We start from the raw sequence: 16,515 nt of genomic DNA, 5'->3' as shown, positions 1-16,515 counted from the left end.
CTGAAACCCAAGGTTGACCAACCAACCGGAAAATTCAAAGATCAAGATGACGTTGCAGAATTGAGAGAGTGCTTGCCTTGAACAGGAAGACTTTCCTTCTCTTCATCCCCCTCTCTGCGATGGGTTCTGATTTCCCCTCGTACGTTATTCCTTTGGAACTGGTGGTGAAAGATGGAGATTGGCTACTTTCCCTTCCTTGGACGTTTCCGTTTTGTGAGTGGGGTCTTCCCAGTTATTTTCCCCAACCTTCTCCATTGGGTGATGATGGGATGAGCACCATTAGCAGTGGCTTCCTGGCCTGAATGACCATTGTGTTGTGCGTGGGTTGAGTCTATGTGAAGCCGTCGGGCTTTTGTAGGGATTTACAGTTCGTGGCCAGGGTGCACACTCTCCACCCAGTTAAAGATGGAGGGTAGGCTGCCAAAGCCAAAGGGTCAATAGGAGGCCTTTCAGTAATGGCTCACAGGCCAAGGTGGGAGCTGCCGGTTCCTATGCGAGGGACAAAGGCGGGAGATTGAGGGGGGGGGGGGGGGGGGGGGGGGGCGGAGGGAGGGGGGGGGGGGGGAAGATAATCCATTGAGTTTTAAATATCAAGAAGGCCATAGCTGCCAAGTCATCTCCTGGCCATATTTCGGCCTCAATAGAGGGTCTGCGGGCTTCTGCTCAGTGGCCTGAATAGACTATTGGTCTAATAGGTTCGGATTATCACATCCGATAGGAATCCAGAATTCAACCCTGGGTGTCTGAAAAGGAAACTATCCCCTTTTCCCGCCTGAATATCCCTCCCGTGGATAAGGATGACGCAAAATCCCCAGCGCTGAAAATATAGAAGTTGATGAGCTGTGATAATCAAATGATTCCGCTGTTCCTCAACCCTGTGCTGTCCCTCAACCCTGTGCTGTTCCCAAGGCTCCGGCTGGATCATGATTGGATTTGGAAAACCAACAATGATTGAAAAAGAGGAAAGCCTTTTGGATCCACTGGTAGGATCAAAGTGCGGAGGAACTCTTGAGGTACTGGCACCAGGCCAGGAATGGTCTGGGTTGAGGAAGGGAGGCAGAAGGAAATGAGCTGGCATTTCCCCCGGATTACTGCCCCTGCTGGGAATTCCTTATGGACGCACTATGCAGTCAAATAGCCCGCTGGCCATGTTCACAGTTTTAGGTGAGATTCAGCCATAGAGTCCCACCCCAGCAAGCATGAACTCAGAGAGAGAGAGAGAGAGCAGGAGAGGAGTGAAAACTGGGAAGAGGGAAATTCAAAACTTCATCTTTGTTCAATTGAACAGCATGAGATTTTTATAGCACAGGGAGAGGCCATTCAGTCCATTGTTTCTGTGCCAGTATCACGCTCCTGGGATTCAGAGCACTGGGCGCTTTCAAAACGAACCAATCTATTCCTCTAGAACCATAACTGCTGAACAGAGAGGTGTAAGGCCATTGTATCACCTTTCACATAAGACCTAATGACGGAAAAATCATTCCGACAATTCTGGACAGAATTTGGACTCAATTCTCGCAGTGTTAATGTGCTGCGAAGCTTTCCTATTCAAAATACAACCTCTTCAATCAGTTTGGATGAGGGAGCCATTGCAGTCATAATTTTCCCTACAACAAGGTGATTTAATTTGAGAATTTTAACAGTCTGTTTTAAATGCTTGTTGGAAATGGATATTTCAATGTGCTGTAATGTTTTTTTCAGGGGTGGCCGCATGACATCATTAGAAGGGAAGTGTGTCATGCGATCCGTTCGGAGGGTAGAACAGTCCAGTCCTTCCCGCGCGGAATCTTCCCACCCCGCCGATGTCGACCGCCACCCGGGTTCTCCCCGTTCGCGGCACGGGTTGAATAATGTAAATCACCATCGACTTTGCCCCCTGCCCACCGCCCCCCCCCCCCACCCGCCCACCTCCCGCGATGGAGGTGGCTGGTGGTGGGATTCCAATCCTGGAGATATCCAGGGCATTTTGCGTGGCTCACCCACCCTGCCCCCGGGGATCCCATTGCGGAGGGTCATCTTTGGCAGGACTGGAAGATCCTGCTTACGGGAAGATCCTGAAAGTCCCGTTCCCCCCCCCCCCCCCCCCCTCCCCCCCCGCAAGTTCTGTCAACTGGCAAACAAAACTCTTGAGTATTCATTGCACCACTCTGTCAGCCAGTGAGTTGGAGTTAGGGCAGGACTTACGGCAGGACTTCAAGTTGGTCTATTTTAAAGCAACAGTGTGCATTTAAACAGCACAATCTAGCAAACAGTCTACAGAGTCTATTTAAGAAGAGTCTAGACTACAGCAAACAGGGCTCATGGCCAAAGTCACAGCAACTTCTCCCAATAAAAGCAGGGTGATTTCACGAGCAAAGGTCAGCAAGTGGAGGATAGTTACATAACAGGGAGCTTGTGTGTAAAATCAATTCTATTCGCTTACGGCAGTGTAGCCTCCAGGCAGGGGATTCATCCAATCATCTCCACTGAGGCAGAATTCAGGCACAGCCAACAGAAATTGGCCACTTTGAGCACAGGTTTGCAATCACCCTTCATTGCCGCGCTCTGTAGGCTGAGGAAGATTTTTGCACCCTTGGGTGCCCTGAATTTAATCGGATGCCCTGATCATCTGGGTTGTCTTTTGTTTCTCTTCGTACATTCAGCTTGGAACCAATGAAGCAGCCGTGCAAACCCGGGGTCGACACGGAGTCTGAAGTTTACAAAATGCTGCAGGACAACCAGGAACCTGAGGAGTTACCCAGGCAATCGGCCTCATTCCGCGTGCTGCAGGAGATCCTGGAATGTGAGGGCAATGGTAGGATCACGACACGAGCAAGGGGGCGGGTCATACCCACCGGTCACCCACCTGTCCCTATTCCTTTGGGTGTGGAAGGTCGGGGAGATTCTGATTGGAGCTGTTTGAAAGGCTAACTTAACCAGGAGAGTTTAACACCCCTGGGGCTAGTCTGCGTCAATTCCAGCCCCACTTGACCCGGAGTCCCAACACAATTGAAATTAACTCTTAATTTTAAAAATACCCAAAGTTTTTGGTCTATGGCTGCCCAATATTTAGTCACCAGGTTTGCAAATTTAAACACAATTAACATTTATTTATAACAATAACTATAATTAAATGGGCAACAAGTGCAACTGGTTGACTATTATCTAATTCCTAACCCCCCCTTGAACTTGCTCCACACTCTAACAACACACACACAAGACAGACAAACACAGAGGGGAAAGAGGGGTGAAAAAATGATACTAAAAGTAAAAGGATAAGAGTCTCCGTTTCAGTTTGACATCTTCCAGTTAGATTCTCTCAGTCCAAGCCCCCAGTTGGATATCTTTCCTTTCAGTCTGTAATGGTTTTCACTGTAGATTCATCAGAGTCACAAAACGTCTCTGCAGACTCAGAAACAGCAGGCAGGAAACATTTGGGAGAAAGAGAGAGAGATCGACCAACGCATAGCCTCTCCTCTCAGCATCCAGGAGCTTCCTGAAAACCCCACCAGGCAGGATACTCTCCTTGGCTAACCCATTGGCCACCAGCCAACCAATCAAACCAAATCCCTCCAATCTCTCGGGTGCCATAAAGTCTGAGTTCTTCTGCTCAAAATCTAAATCTTCATAGCACAATAGACTGTTTTGCAACTTTTGAGTTCCTCACTTCCCCTGCTCGACTTAAAGGTATGTCTCCATTAAAGGTCCATGGACCAAAAGTGAAAGCGGCAAGAAAAATAAATAATCTTTATTATTGTCACAAGTAGGCTTACATTAACACTGCAATGAAGTTACTGTGAAAAGCCCCTCGTCGCCACATTCCTGCGCCTGTTCGGGTACACAGAGGGAGAATTCAGAATGTCCAATTCACCTAACAGCACGTCTTTCGGGACTTGTGGGAGGAAACTGGAGCACCCGGGGGAAACCCACGCAGACACAGCGAGAACGGGCAGACTCCGCACAGTCAGTGACCCAAGCCGGGAATCGAACCTGGGACCCTGGCGCTGTGAAGCAACAGTGCTAACCACTGTGCTACCGTGCCGATGGTGACGTTATGGTAGTCTCACCCCAGCAGATGTTTTATTTTATTAGCTAATCTTCACGCCCACGCTGTTTTTTTTATCCCTTTGGGGATAGTGGAGCAACTGTTGGAAGAGCTGATGATCATCTCGTTGAACCACGTAGCGAACGCTCCTTCCATGACCTGCCGTTGAATTCAAACCCGGAGCTTCTGGTCCAGCGGTAGGGGTGCTACCTTTGCGGCACATCCAAGGCACTTGGCAATGCGCCACGTCCAAGGTTGTTGCAGAAAATTAGACTCATGGTGCAGGGGATAAAATGTTAACATTTTAGAAGATTGGCTGGCTGACAGGAAGTAGCGAGTATGCTTAAATGTGTTTTTTTTCTGACTACCAGGATGTTACAACTGGAGCCCCACGAGGGGGTCTGTGCTGGGGCCTCAACTGGCACCTAGTGGTATTTTAAATTAATAAAATTCGGAATTGAGACGCGGTAATAGTGATCACGAAGCTATTGGCGATCGTTGTAATAACCCGTCTGGTTCACTAATGTCCTTTAGGGAAGGAAATCTGTGGGCCTGGCCTACATGCGACTCCAGGCCTCCAACAGTGTGGTTGACTATTAAGACCATAAGAAATAAAAACAGGAGTAGGCCATTCGGCCCTTCGAGCCTGCTCCGCCATTTAATAAGATTATTGCTGATCTAACGCTCACCAAGTCCACTTTCCTGTCTTCTCTCTGTACCCTTAATTCCCCCACTGATCAAAAACCTATCAATCTCAGTTCTAAAAATATTCAGGGACTCGGACTCCACAGCTTCCTGCGGTAAAGAATTCCAAAGAATTCACACTATTTGAGAGAAGTTCTTTCTCAAATCCATTTTAAATGAGCCCCTCCTTATTTTGCGACTATGTCCTCTAATCCTACCCTCTCCCATGAACAAAGAACAAAGAACAAAGAAATGTACAGCACAGGAACAGGCCCTTCGGCCCTCCAAGCCCGTGCCGACCATGCTGCCCGACTAAACTACAATCTTCTACACTTCCTGGGTCCGTATCCCTCTATTCCCATCCTATTCATGTATTTGTCAAGATGCCCCTTAAATGTCACTATCATCCCTGCTTCCACCACCTCCTCCGGTAGCGAGTTCCAGGCACCCACTACCCTCTGCGTAAATAATTTGCCTCGTACATCTACTCTAAACCTTGCCCCTCTCACCTTAAACCTATGCCCCCTAGTAATTGACCCCTCTACTCTGGGGAAAAGCCTCTGACTATCCACTCTGTCTATGCCCCTCATAATTTTGTATACCTCTATCAGGTCTCCCCTCAACCTCCTTCGTTCCAGTGAGAACAAACCGAGTTTATTCTACCGCTCCTCATAGCTAATGCCCTCCATACCAGGCAACATTCTGGTAAATCTCTTCTGCACCCTCTCTAAAGCCTCCACATCCTTCTGGTAGTGTGGTGACCAGAATTGAACACTATACTCCAAGTGTGGCCTAACTAAGGTTCTATACAGCTGCAACATGACTTGCCAATTCTTATACTCAATACCCCGGCCAATGAAGGCAAGCATGCCGTATGCCTTCTTGACTACCTTCTCCACCTGTGTTGCTCCTTTCAATGACCTGTGGACCTATACTCCTAGATCTCTTTGACTTTCAATTCCCTCAAGGGTTCTACCATTCACTGTATATTCCCTACCTGCATTAGACCTTCCAAAATGCATTACCTCACATTTGTCCGGATTAAACTCCATCTGCCATCTCTCCGCCCAAGTCTCCAAGTCTGAGTGGAAACATCCTCCCATATTTGGCCCAATCACTTATCCTGTCAATATAGTTCCCTCCCGCCTTTAAATCATTCACAAATTTGTCTTCTGTTTCTTCTTCCAAGTCATTAATACATCCTGTGAAAAGCTCTGGTCCCAGTACTGATCCCTGAGGCACTCCACTGGTTCCTGCCCTCCACCTTAAGAAAGACTCCCTGATCACGCACAACTTCCTGTTACTTGGCCAATCCTCTATCTATGCCAGAATATTATTGATGCACCATGAATTACACACGAGGCAAGTTGTAGAAAACGAAGTAATGGTTCACCACATTCACCCCCTGTTTTAAAAAAAAGTCCAGCGGGGGTGAAGCAAACTTATAGATTAAGTCTATGAGGAGCTTTAACCGTCCGCTGTGATCTCCTCAATCCCGGCTGTGGTGTGGGCACTGGTGTCGAAACTTGAGACCCCGGGAGTGTGTCGTCCTCTTCTTCTTCTTCTTCTTCTTCCGGAAGCGTCAACAGAGAGGGGGACAAACTATGGGCTCCTAACTTGCGTGGCAGCCTATTGTGTGGCACCTTATCAAATGCCTTCTGAAAATCCCAATATACAACATTGGCTTGTTCCCCTCTATCTACCCTGGCTGATCCCCTGTCAAAAGAACTCCTGTAAACTTGTCAAACATGATTTCCCCTTCACGAAACCATGCTGACTCCTCTTGATCAGATTATAACTTTCCAAATGCGCTGCTATTCTTTCCTTAATAATTGATCTTAATATTATCCCAATAACTGAAGTTTCAGTAACCGGCCTGTAGTTTCCTGCATTTCGCCTCCTTCCCTTTTTGAACAAGGCAGTTTGCCGATCCTTTCGCACAGTTCCAGAATCCAAGTATTTTGGAAAATTACGACCAACCCATCAAGGATCTCTGCAGTTACCTCCTTTAAGATTTTGGGATGCAGACCACCAGGTCCAGGGGACTTGTCAGCCTTTACTCCCATTCATTTGTCTAAAACTAATTATCTGGTGATGGTGACTATTTAATTCCTCCCCTGTAATTTTTTACTATTTGGGATGCTTGTAGTATTCTCTACACTAATGACAGATGCAAAATATCTATTTAACTCCTCTGCCATTTCCTTGCTCCATATAATGACTGCACCAGTTTCATTAACTGCCCCTCTGAAATGGGCTAGCAAGACACTCAGTTCAAAGGCAATTTAAGATATGCAACAAATGTTGGCCTTGATAACAACACCCACATTCAATGAAAGAATAAAGTAAAAAAAACCTTGCGTCTCCAAATGCTACTTATGTGAAAAACTCCTCAGGAGTACCCTATTGCAGGGCCTAGATTTCATTTTCAGATAATGTCCCCTCATTTTCTGATTTTACCAACAATGAAAATTATTTCTGCATTATCCATTGCAAGGGCCCCTTTCTGTTTATTTCCTATTAGCGCAGTGGTTAGCACTATGGCTTCACAGCACCAGGGTCGCAGGTTCAATTCCCGGCTTGGGTGATTCTGGGCATTCTGAATTCCCCCTCCGTGTACCCAAACAGGGGTCCGAATGTGGCGACGAGGGGCTTTTCACAGTAACTTCTCTGCAGCGTTAATGTATGCCTACTTGTGACAATAAAGATTATTATTATTATTATCAACGATTAAGCTCACAGGCTGTGACGTCAAATACTGGATACTGGGAAGATGAAGCAAAAACAAAACACGGAACATGCTGAAAACACTCAGCGGGACTGACAGCACCAGTGGAGAGAAAAACAGAGTTAAACATTTCTAGTGGTAGGCCAAAAGCCGACCTAAGCCGTTAACGCCTCAATCTCCTGGACACTGCTTCAGCAAACCAGAGGATAAATCACAGGAGCCCTTTAAAAAAAGGCCATACGATGTAGGATCAGAAATAAGCCATTCGGCCCATCGAGTCTGCTCCACCATTCAATGAGATCATGACAAGGATGATAATCCTCAACTCGACTTTTCCGCCTTCTCCCCATAACCTTTGATTCCTTTACCGATTAAAAATCTATCTGTGACATTTATGCACCTCACTGATTTTCTTTGAACAATGTCATTCATTAGTTGCAAATGTGTTGCTGATTTGAGGAAGCTCCAAGAATGAAAGCACCCAGAGATCAGAACCCGACATATTGGGAGAGGGGGCAGGCAGAATTCTCTCCCCACAAGTGACTGTGGATCAGTCGATGGTTTCGAGACTGAGATTTATATTTTGTAAGGGTGCAGTGCAGAAGGAGGCTATTTGGCCAATCAGGTTTGCGTCGAATCACCGAAAGAGCACCCATACGCAGGCCCACTCACTGATCACGGCCAATCCACCTAACCTGCACATCTTTGGACTGCGGGAGGAAACCGGGGCACCCGGAGGAAACCCACGCAGACAGGGGGAGAGCGTGCAAACTCCGCACAGGCAGTCACTCAAGGCCTGAATGGAGCCCGGATCCCTGGCGCTGTGAGGCAGCAGTGCTAACCACTGTGCCACCGTGCCATTTACAGGTGAGACAGTAACTTAATTGATTGAGATACAGATCAGCCGCAATCTAATGGAGGAGGTGGCTCAAAGGGGCTGAATGACCTATTTCTATTGCCCTATCACCCAAAACCTGCCATTGATGAAGGGTATATGATGTGAAGTGATGTGACCAGTGGGTGGATTCATTTTATTTTGTTCACACTTGCACTATTTTTCACCCCCCCCCCCCATCATCGGGAAGGTTTTGGTGGGTGAGAGCAACATTAGACGTGCCTGCGATGCTGCTCACGGCTGAGCTATCTCCTCTTCCGCTCCATGACACTCTTTGGGCTAAGACGTGGATGCGCAACGCCCAGCGAATCTACCCAGCAAGGGTCACAAACCCCAGCTTGGGAGGGAGCTAACCACCGCAGTGAGCGGGTCTCTCTTAACTAACCGGAGATCCGGGAAATGGCCATTTTAATTGGACCACAGGGTAATCCCAGGGGAACAAACCCGTCCAGAATCCGAGACGGACGCCTCCAATAAAATAAACAAATCTCAAACTGTAAAAAGCTTTGAGTAAAACATAACGAGATCCCCGTGCTTGGTTAGTCCGTTAACTACGATCTGTTTGAGATTTGACCTTTTCGGAATGTCCCAATGCCTCATGATCAATAATTACTGTTTGATGTGCAGTCACGGTGGGCAGACATGTGAGCCAAGCAAAGGATCATGGTCCTCTAGACTGATTGGCCAAACCAGACATGAGGATGTGTATATTTTCCTTTGGTCTGTTCAGCTATTAATTTTGTCTGGACAAGCTGGGTTGCCAGCCTTGGACCTCGGTGATGGTCTCTGGAAACCGGTTTGTCCTTCCCTGGTGTGTGTGGAGCTAGGGGTTGACGGGAGGCTCATAGTTACCAGACAGGATGAATTCATTGGTTGCGACCCACACTGGGATCACCCAACCTGACTGCAGAACGCCAATTGAATAACTGACCACTGGTGATACCCCGATTTGTTACTTGAGGTTATGAGAACAGAGGAGGAGGCCAATCAGCCCATCGAGCTCCAGTCCGCCATTGAACAGGGTTCTGGCTGATCGGATTGGGGCCTTTACTCCGTCTTTCTGCCCCCATAACTCTTGACCTGTCAATCAAAAATCTGTCTAACTCAGCCTTGAATAGCCTATTCAGCAGGCCGCACAGCAATTAGCTAACTCACAACACCCGGGACCCGGGTTCGACTCCGGCTCCGGGTGACTGTCCATATGGATTTTGCACGCTCTCCCCGTGTCTGCGTGGGTTTCCTCCGGGCGCTCCGGTTTCCTCCCACAGTCCAAGGGTGTGCAGGTTAGGTGGATTGGCCGTGATAAATTTACCGTTAGTGTCCAGGGATGTGTATGTTCGTTGGGGTGAGGGGAATAGGGTGGGGGAGTGGGCCTGGGTAGCGTGCTCTTTTGGAGGGTCAGTGCAGACTTGCTGGGACAAATGGCCGCCTTCAGCACTGCAGGAATCCTATCGATTCAGTGACCCAGCCCCCACTAGTCTTTGGGAAAGAGAATGTCAAAGATCAAAAACCATTCGAGAGAAGACATTTCTCCTCATCCCGTCTTAAATGGGTGTTTTAAACATTGACCCCCCCCCCCCAGTTCTAGATTGTCCCCTGAGAGGAAACATCCTCTCAGCATTTACCCTACTGAGCCCCCTCAGAGTCTCATACGCTTCAAAAAGATCAACTCTCAACTCCCAAGGAGTGCAGACCCAACCTTTCCTCATGAAGCAACCTTTTCTTCCCACGAATCAGCCAAGTGAACTGCTTCCGCTGCAACTATGTCCCCACTTAAGTCAAAGGTGAAGTCTCCATAGTCCCAGATGACCACAGGCTGCTTTCCCCTTTGAGGGGGGAGAGCTAACTGGGTGGTGATTTAACCTGAGGGTCGCCACACCTCAGGCGAGGGTCGAGGTCGAGAAGACCGGGGGGGGTGGGGGGGCCTTAATGAATAACCTCAGCCGGGACGGGAATTGAACCCCCGCCGCTGTCCTGGCTCCGCGGCACGGACCAGCCGCCCAGCCCCGGTGTTCTTTGTGAGTGTTGTACTCCGGATGGATGTCGTAGTGTTCACGAAGATCACAGAAACTAAGTTCATTCACAAAGCTAACATTTATTTATGCTACTTATTAAAACTCGACCACTTGAAATGAAATGAAAAAATGAAAATCGCTTATTATCACGCGTAGGCTTCAAATGAAGTTACTGTGGAAAGCCCCTAGTCGCCACATTCCGGCGCCTGTTCGGGGAGGCTGGTACGGGAAATGAACCGTGCTGCTGGCCTGCCTTGGTCTGCTTTCAAAGCCAGCGATTTTACTCCTATAGTAAACAATAATCTATTAATCTACGCTCAACTAACATTAGTCTCGACACTCTGGGCAAAATTCTCCTACCCGTCCCGCCACATTTCTGCTCCGACCGGCCGGCGGGAGTCTCCGTAACACCGGCCGGTCAATGGGGTTTCCCATTGTGGGGCAGCCCCACGCCGTCGGGAAACCCCCGGGCGCCGGCAAAACGGAGACTCCCGCCGGCGGAGAATGACGCCCTCTATCTGTAACTGTAGTCCGATCTCTCTCACTACTCCTATGCTCTCTTCTTCAGCCTTCTCCCAGAAGCCTGTGAGTCAGTGCTTTATGCAGTTCTGCATCTAGCTCCATCTAGTGATTAACTATGATATGACATTAACCCTTTGTATTCTGAACATTTCCCACAATGTCACACAGCCAACTGAACTAAACCGGCAAAAAAGGTGGCCAAAACTGCACAGGTGCACAGTCCTGAAGGTGCCGTGTCGCCAATGCCCCCTACAGTTATAGCAAGACTTTGCCACTTTAACACTTCAACTCCCTTGCAATAAAGGCCAACATTAAATCTGCCTTCCCGAACACTTACCGCACATTCATGCTCATGTTTTGTGATTCATGTACACGGACACCAAAGTCCTTCACACAGCCGCATTCGCCAGTCCCTTCATTTAAATAATATTCTGTGTTCTATTCTTACTGCGAAAGTGAGTAAGCTATTCGATTATTCCATGGTCTAATGTGCTCCACATCCAGGGAGATTGATTTCAAAGTGCAGCCATGCTTTGCAGGCAAGTGAGGTGCTGCTAATTTATACACAGCAAGATCTCAAAGTGATAAATGAGAGGAACGAGTAGCTAATCGCTTTCTGATGGATGGTTTGGAGACAGAGGGCAGGTTGGGGAAACCAGGAGAACTCCGAGTTCATTGATGGCAACTGACAGAAAGCAGATAGGCTAAAGGGTCTTTGATTTGAAGCCCGGTCCGAAAGAGGGCGCTCGGGACAGTGCAGCACACCCACAGGGCTGCACTGATGGAGTCAAAGTGGATCCCAGACCTCCTGAGTTGGACAAGAGTTTGACCTGATGGAAATCACTGGGATAGAGGGAGTGACTGACGGAGATCACTGGAGCAGGGAGAGTGACTGATGGAGATCACTGGGACAGGGGAGTGACTGACGGTGATCACTGGGACAGAGAGAGTGACTGATGGAGATCACTGGGAGAGAGGGAGTGACTCACGGAGATCACTGGGACAGAGGAGTGACTGATGGAGATCACTGGGGCGGGGGGGGGTGGTGGTTGACTGATGGAGATCACTGGGATAGAGAGAGTGACTGACGGAGATCACTGGACAGAGGGAGTGACTGACGGAGATCACTGGGACAGAGGGAGTGACTGACGGAGATCACTGGGACAGAGAGAGTGACTGACGTAGATCACGGGGACAGGGGAGTGACTGACGGAGATCACTGGGACAGGGGTGTGACTGACGGAGATCACTGGGACAGGGGAGTGACTGACGGAGATCACTGGGACAGGGGAGTGACTGACGGAGATCACTGGGACAGAGGGAGTGACTAATGGAGATCACTGGGACAGAGGAGTGACTGACGGAGATCACTGGGACAGGGGAGTGACTGACGGAGATCACTGGGACAGAGGGAGTGACTGACGGTGATCACTGGGACAGGGGAGTGACTGACGGAGATCACTGGGACAGGGGAGTGACTGACGGAGATCACTGGGACAGGGGAGTGACTGACGGAGATCACTGGGACAGGGGAGTGACTGATGGAAATCACTGGGACAGTGCAGTGACTGACGGAGATCACTGGGATAGAGGGAGTGACTGACGGAGATCACTGGGACAGGGGAGTGACTGACGGAGATCACTGGGACAGTGGAGTGACTGACGGAGATCACTGGGACAGTGGAGTGACTGACGGAGATCACTGGGACAGAGGGAGTGACTGACGGAGATCACTGGGGCAGGGGAGTGACTGACAGAGATCACTGGGACAGGGGAGTGACTGACGGAGATCACTGGGACAGAGGGAGTGACTGACAGAGATCACTGGGACAGGGGAGTGACTGACGGAGATCATTGGGACAGAGGGAGTGACTGACGGAGATCACTGGGACAGAGGGAGTGACTGACGGAGATCACTGGGACAGGGGAGTGACTGACGGAGATCACTGGGACAGAGGGAGTGACTGACAGAGATCACTGGGACAGAGGAGTGACTGACGGAGATCATTGGGACAGAGGGAGTGACTGACGGAGATCACTGGGACAGAGGGAGTGACTGACGGAGATCACTGGGACAGGGGAGTGACTGACGGAGATCACTGGGACAGAGAGAGTGACTGACGGAGATCACTGGGACAGAGGGAGTGACTGACGGAGATCACTGGGACAGGGGAGTGACTGACGGAGATCACTGGGACAGAGTGAGTGACTGACGGAGATCACTGGGACAGAGAGAGTGACTGATGTAGATCACTGGGACAGGGGAGTGACTGACGGGGATCACTGGGACAGGGGAGTGACTGACGTAGATCACTGGGACAGGGGAGTGACTGACGGAGATCACTGGGACAGGGGAGTGACTGACGGAGATCACTGGGACAGAGTGAGTGACTGACGAAGATCACTGGGACAGAGAGAGTGACTGACGTAGATCACTGGGACAGGGGAGTGACTGACGGAGATCACTGGGACAGGGGAGTGACTGACGGAGATCACTGGGACAGGGGAGTGACTGACGGAGATCACTGGGACAGAGGGAGTGACTGACGGAGATCACTGGGACAGTGGAGTGACTGACGGAGATCACTGGGACAGAGGGAGTGACTGACGGAGATCACTGGGACAGGGGAGTGACTGACGGAGATCACTGGGACAGAGAGAGTGACTGACGTAGATCACTGGGACAGGGGAGTGACTGACGGAGATCACTGGGACAGGGGAGTGACTGACGGAGATCACTGGGACAGGGGAGTGACTGACAGAGATCACTGGGACAGGGGAGTGACTGACGGAGATCACTGGGACAGAGGGAGTGACTAACGGAGATCACTGGGACAGGGGAGTGACTGACGGAGATCACTGGGACAGGGGAGTGACTGACGGAGATCACTGGGACAGGGGAGTGACTGACGGAGATCACTGGGACAGAGAGAGTGACTGACGTAGATCACTGGGACAGGGGAGTGACTGACGGAGATCACTGGGACAGGGGAGTGACTGACGGAGATCACTGGGACAGGGGAGTGACTGACAGAGATCACTGGGACAGGGGAGTGACTGACGGAGATCACTGGGACAGAGGGAGTGACTAACGGAGATCACTGGGACAGGGGAGTGACTGACGGAGATCACTGGGACAGAGAGAGTGACTGACGTAGATCACTGGGACAGGGGAGTGACTGACGGAGATCACTGGGACAGGGGAGTGACTGACGGAGATCACTGGGACAGGGGAGTGACTGACAGAGATCACTGGGACAGGGGAGTGACTGACGGAGATCACTGGGACAGAGGGAGTGACTAACGGAGATCACTGGGACAGGGGAGTGACTGACGGAGATCACTGGGACAGAGAGAGTGACTGACGTAGATCACTGGGACAGGGGAGTGACTGACGGAGATCACTGGGACAGGGGAGTGACTGACGGAGATCACTGGGACAGGGGAGTGACTGACAGAGATCACTGGGACAGGGGAGTGACTGACGGAGATCACTGGGACAGAGGGAGTGACTGACGGAGATCACTGGGACAGGGGGAGTGACTGACAGAGATCACTGGGACAGGGGAGTGACTGACGGAGATCACTGGGACAGGGGAGTGACTGCCGGAGATCACTGGGACAGGGGAGTGACTGACGGAGATCACTGGGACAGAGGGAGTGACTGACGGAGATCACTGGGACAGGGGAGTGACTGACGGAGATCACTGGGACAGGGGAGTGACTGACGGAGATCACTGGGACAGAGGGAGTGACTGACAGAGATCACTGGGACAGGGGAGTGACTGACGGAGATCACTGGGACAGGGGAGTGACTGCCGGAGATCACTGGGACAGGGGAGTGACTGACGGAGATCACTGGGACAGAGGGAGTGACTGACGGAGATCACTGGGACAGGGGAGTGACTGACGGAGATCACTGGGACAGAGGGAGTGACTGACGGAGATCACTGGGACAGGGGAGTGACTGACGGAGATCACTGGAGCAGGGAGAGTGACTGACGTAGATCACTGGGACAGGGGAGTGACTGACGGAGATCACTGGGACAGATGGAGTGACTGACAGAGATCACTGGGACAGGGGAGTGACTGACGGAGATCACTGGGACAGGGGAGTGACTGACGGAGATCACTGGGACAGAGGGAGTGACTGACGGAGATCACTGGGACAGAGGGAGTGACTGACGGAGATCACTGGGACAGAGGGAGTGACTGACGGAGATCACTGGGACAGAGGGAGTGACTGACGGAGATCACTGGGACAGGGGAGTGACTGACGGAAATGACTGGTACAGAGGGAGTGACTGACGGAGATCACTGGGACAGGGGAGTGACTGACGGAAATGACTGGGACAGAGGGAGTGACTGACGGAGATCACTGGGACAGGGGAGTGACTGACGGAGATCACTGGGATAGAGGGAGTGACTGACGGGGATCACTGGGACAGTGGAGTGACTGACAGAGATCACTGGGACAGTGGAGTGACTGACGAATGAAACTGGGACAGGGGGAGTCATTATGTCAAACACTGAGTAATCCTGATCCACTATGGACACTCGGGATAGATTTGTCCCAATTTCCTTCAGTGTCAGGCTCTGAGTGAAACCCGGGGCGGGATTCTCCTACCCCTCGCCGGGTCGGAGAATCGCTGGGGGCTGGCGTGAATCCCGCCCCCGGCGGTTGCCGAATTCTCCGGCATCGGATATTCAGCGGGGATGGGAATCGCGCCACGCCGGTTGGTGGGCCCCCCCCCGGCAATTCTCCAGCCTGCGATGGGCCGAAGTCCCGCTGCTGGAATGCCTGTCCCGCCGGCGTGGATTAAACCACCTCTCTTACCGGCGGGACAAGGCGGCGCGGGCGGGCTCCGGGGTCCTGGGGGGGGGGGGGGGGGCGCGGGGCGATCTGGCCCTGGGGGGGTGCCCCCACGGTGGCCTGGCCCGCGATCGGGACCCACCGAACCGCGGGCGGGCCTGTGCCGTGGGGGCAGTCTTTTCCTTCCGCCTTCGCCACGGTCTCCACCATGGCGGAGGCGGAAGAGACCCCCTCCACTGCGCATGCGCGGGGATGCCGTGAGCGGCCGCTGACGCTCCCGCGCATGCGCCGCCCGGCAAAGCCATTTCCGCGCCAGCTGGCGGGGCACCAAAGGCCTTTCCCGCCAGCTGGCGGGGCGGAAATCAGTCCGGCGCGGGCCTAGCCCCTCAAGGTGAGGGCTCGGCCCCTCAAGATGCGGAGGATTCCGCACCTTTGGGGCGGCGCGATGCCCGACTGATTCGCGCCGTTTTTGGTGCCGGTCGGCGGACATCGTGCCGATTGCGGAGAATCCCGCCCCCGGTGTGGAACTCTGCAATGCTCAGCTGAGTTTTTAGTCCCATTTTGAGACACTCTGAAATTCGGGGGCCACGGTTGCCGCCGTCATCGTGGCGAGGTCAGACCTGGTAGAGCTGGCAAGGTCAGCTTGCACACACATCAGGATGTCCTTACAAATGGCCGCCTCGATCAGCACAGAAAATCACCCTCCTCAGCCCCCTCCATGGACATGGGACCCCCCCCCACCCCCACACACATACCCAACCCCCTCCACCATCGGCATCAGGGGCTTCAACCCCGCCCTCAATTGGGCACCCCATAGGGTCTCCCCTGGCACTG

General features: G+C 51.5%; 1 protein-coding gene across 4 annotated transcripts in view; it reads left to right on the top strand.

Moving 5' to 3' along the window:
• Nucleotides 1-16,515, top strand: part of pdlim1 (PDZ and LIM domain 1 (elfin)) — a 138,244-nt gene that overhangs the window by 113,330 nt on the left and 8,399 nt on the right. For all 4 annotated transcript variants that reach the window (XM_072491852.1, XM_072491849.1, XM_072491851.1 and 1 more), the window contains one exon: nt 2,643-2,794. In XM_072491852.1, the coding sequence (XP_072347953.1) occupies nt 2,643-2,794 (152 nt within the window). The remainder of the gene's footprint in view (nt 1-2,642; nt 2,795-16,515) is intronic.

The sequence above is a fragment of the Scyliorhinus torazame genome, chromosome 28 (genome assembly GCF_047496885.1).
Source record: "Scyliorhinus torazame isolate Kashiwa2021f chromosome 28, sScyTor2.1, whole genome shotgun sequence".
NCBI lineage: Eukaryota > Metazoa > Chordata > Chondrichthyes > Carcharhiniformes > Scyliorhinidae > Scyliorhinus > Scyliorhinus torazame.
Note: the sequence above shows the minus strand (reverse complement) of the source record. Positions and strands in the feature narration are given on the sequence as shown.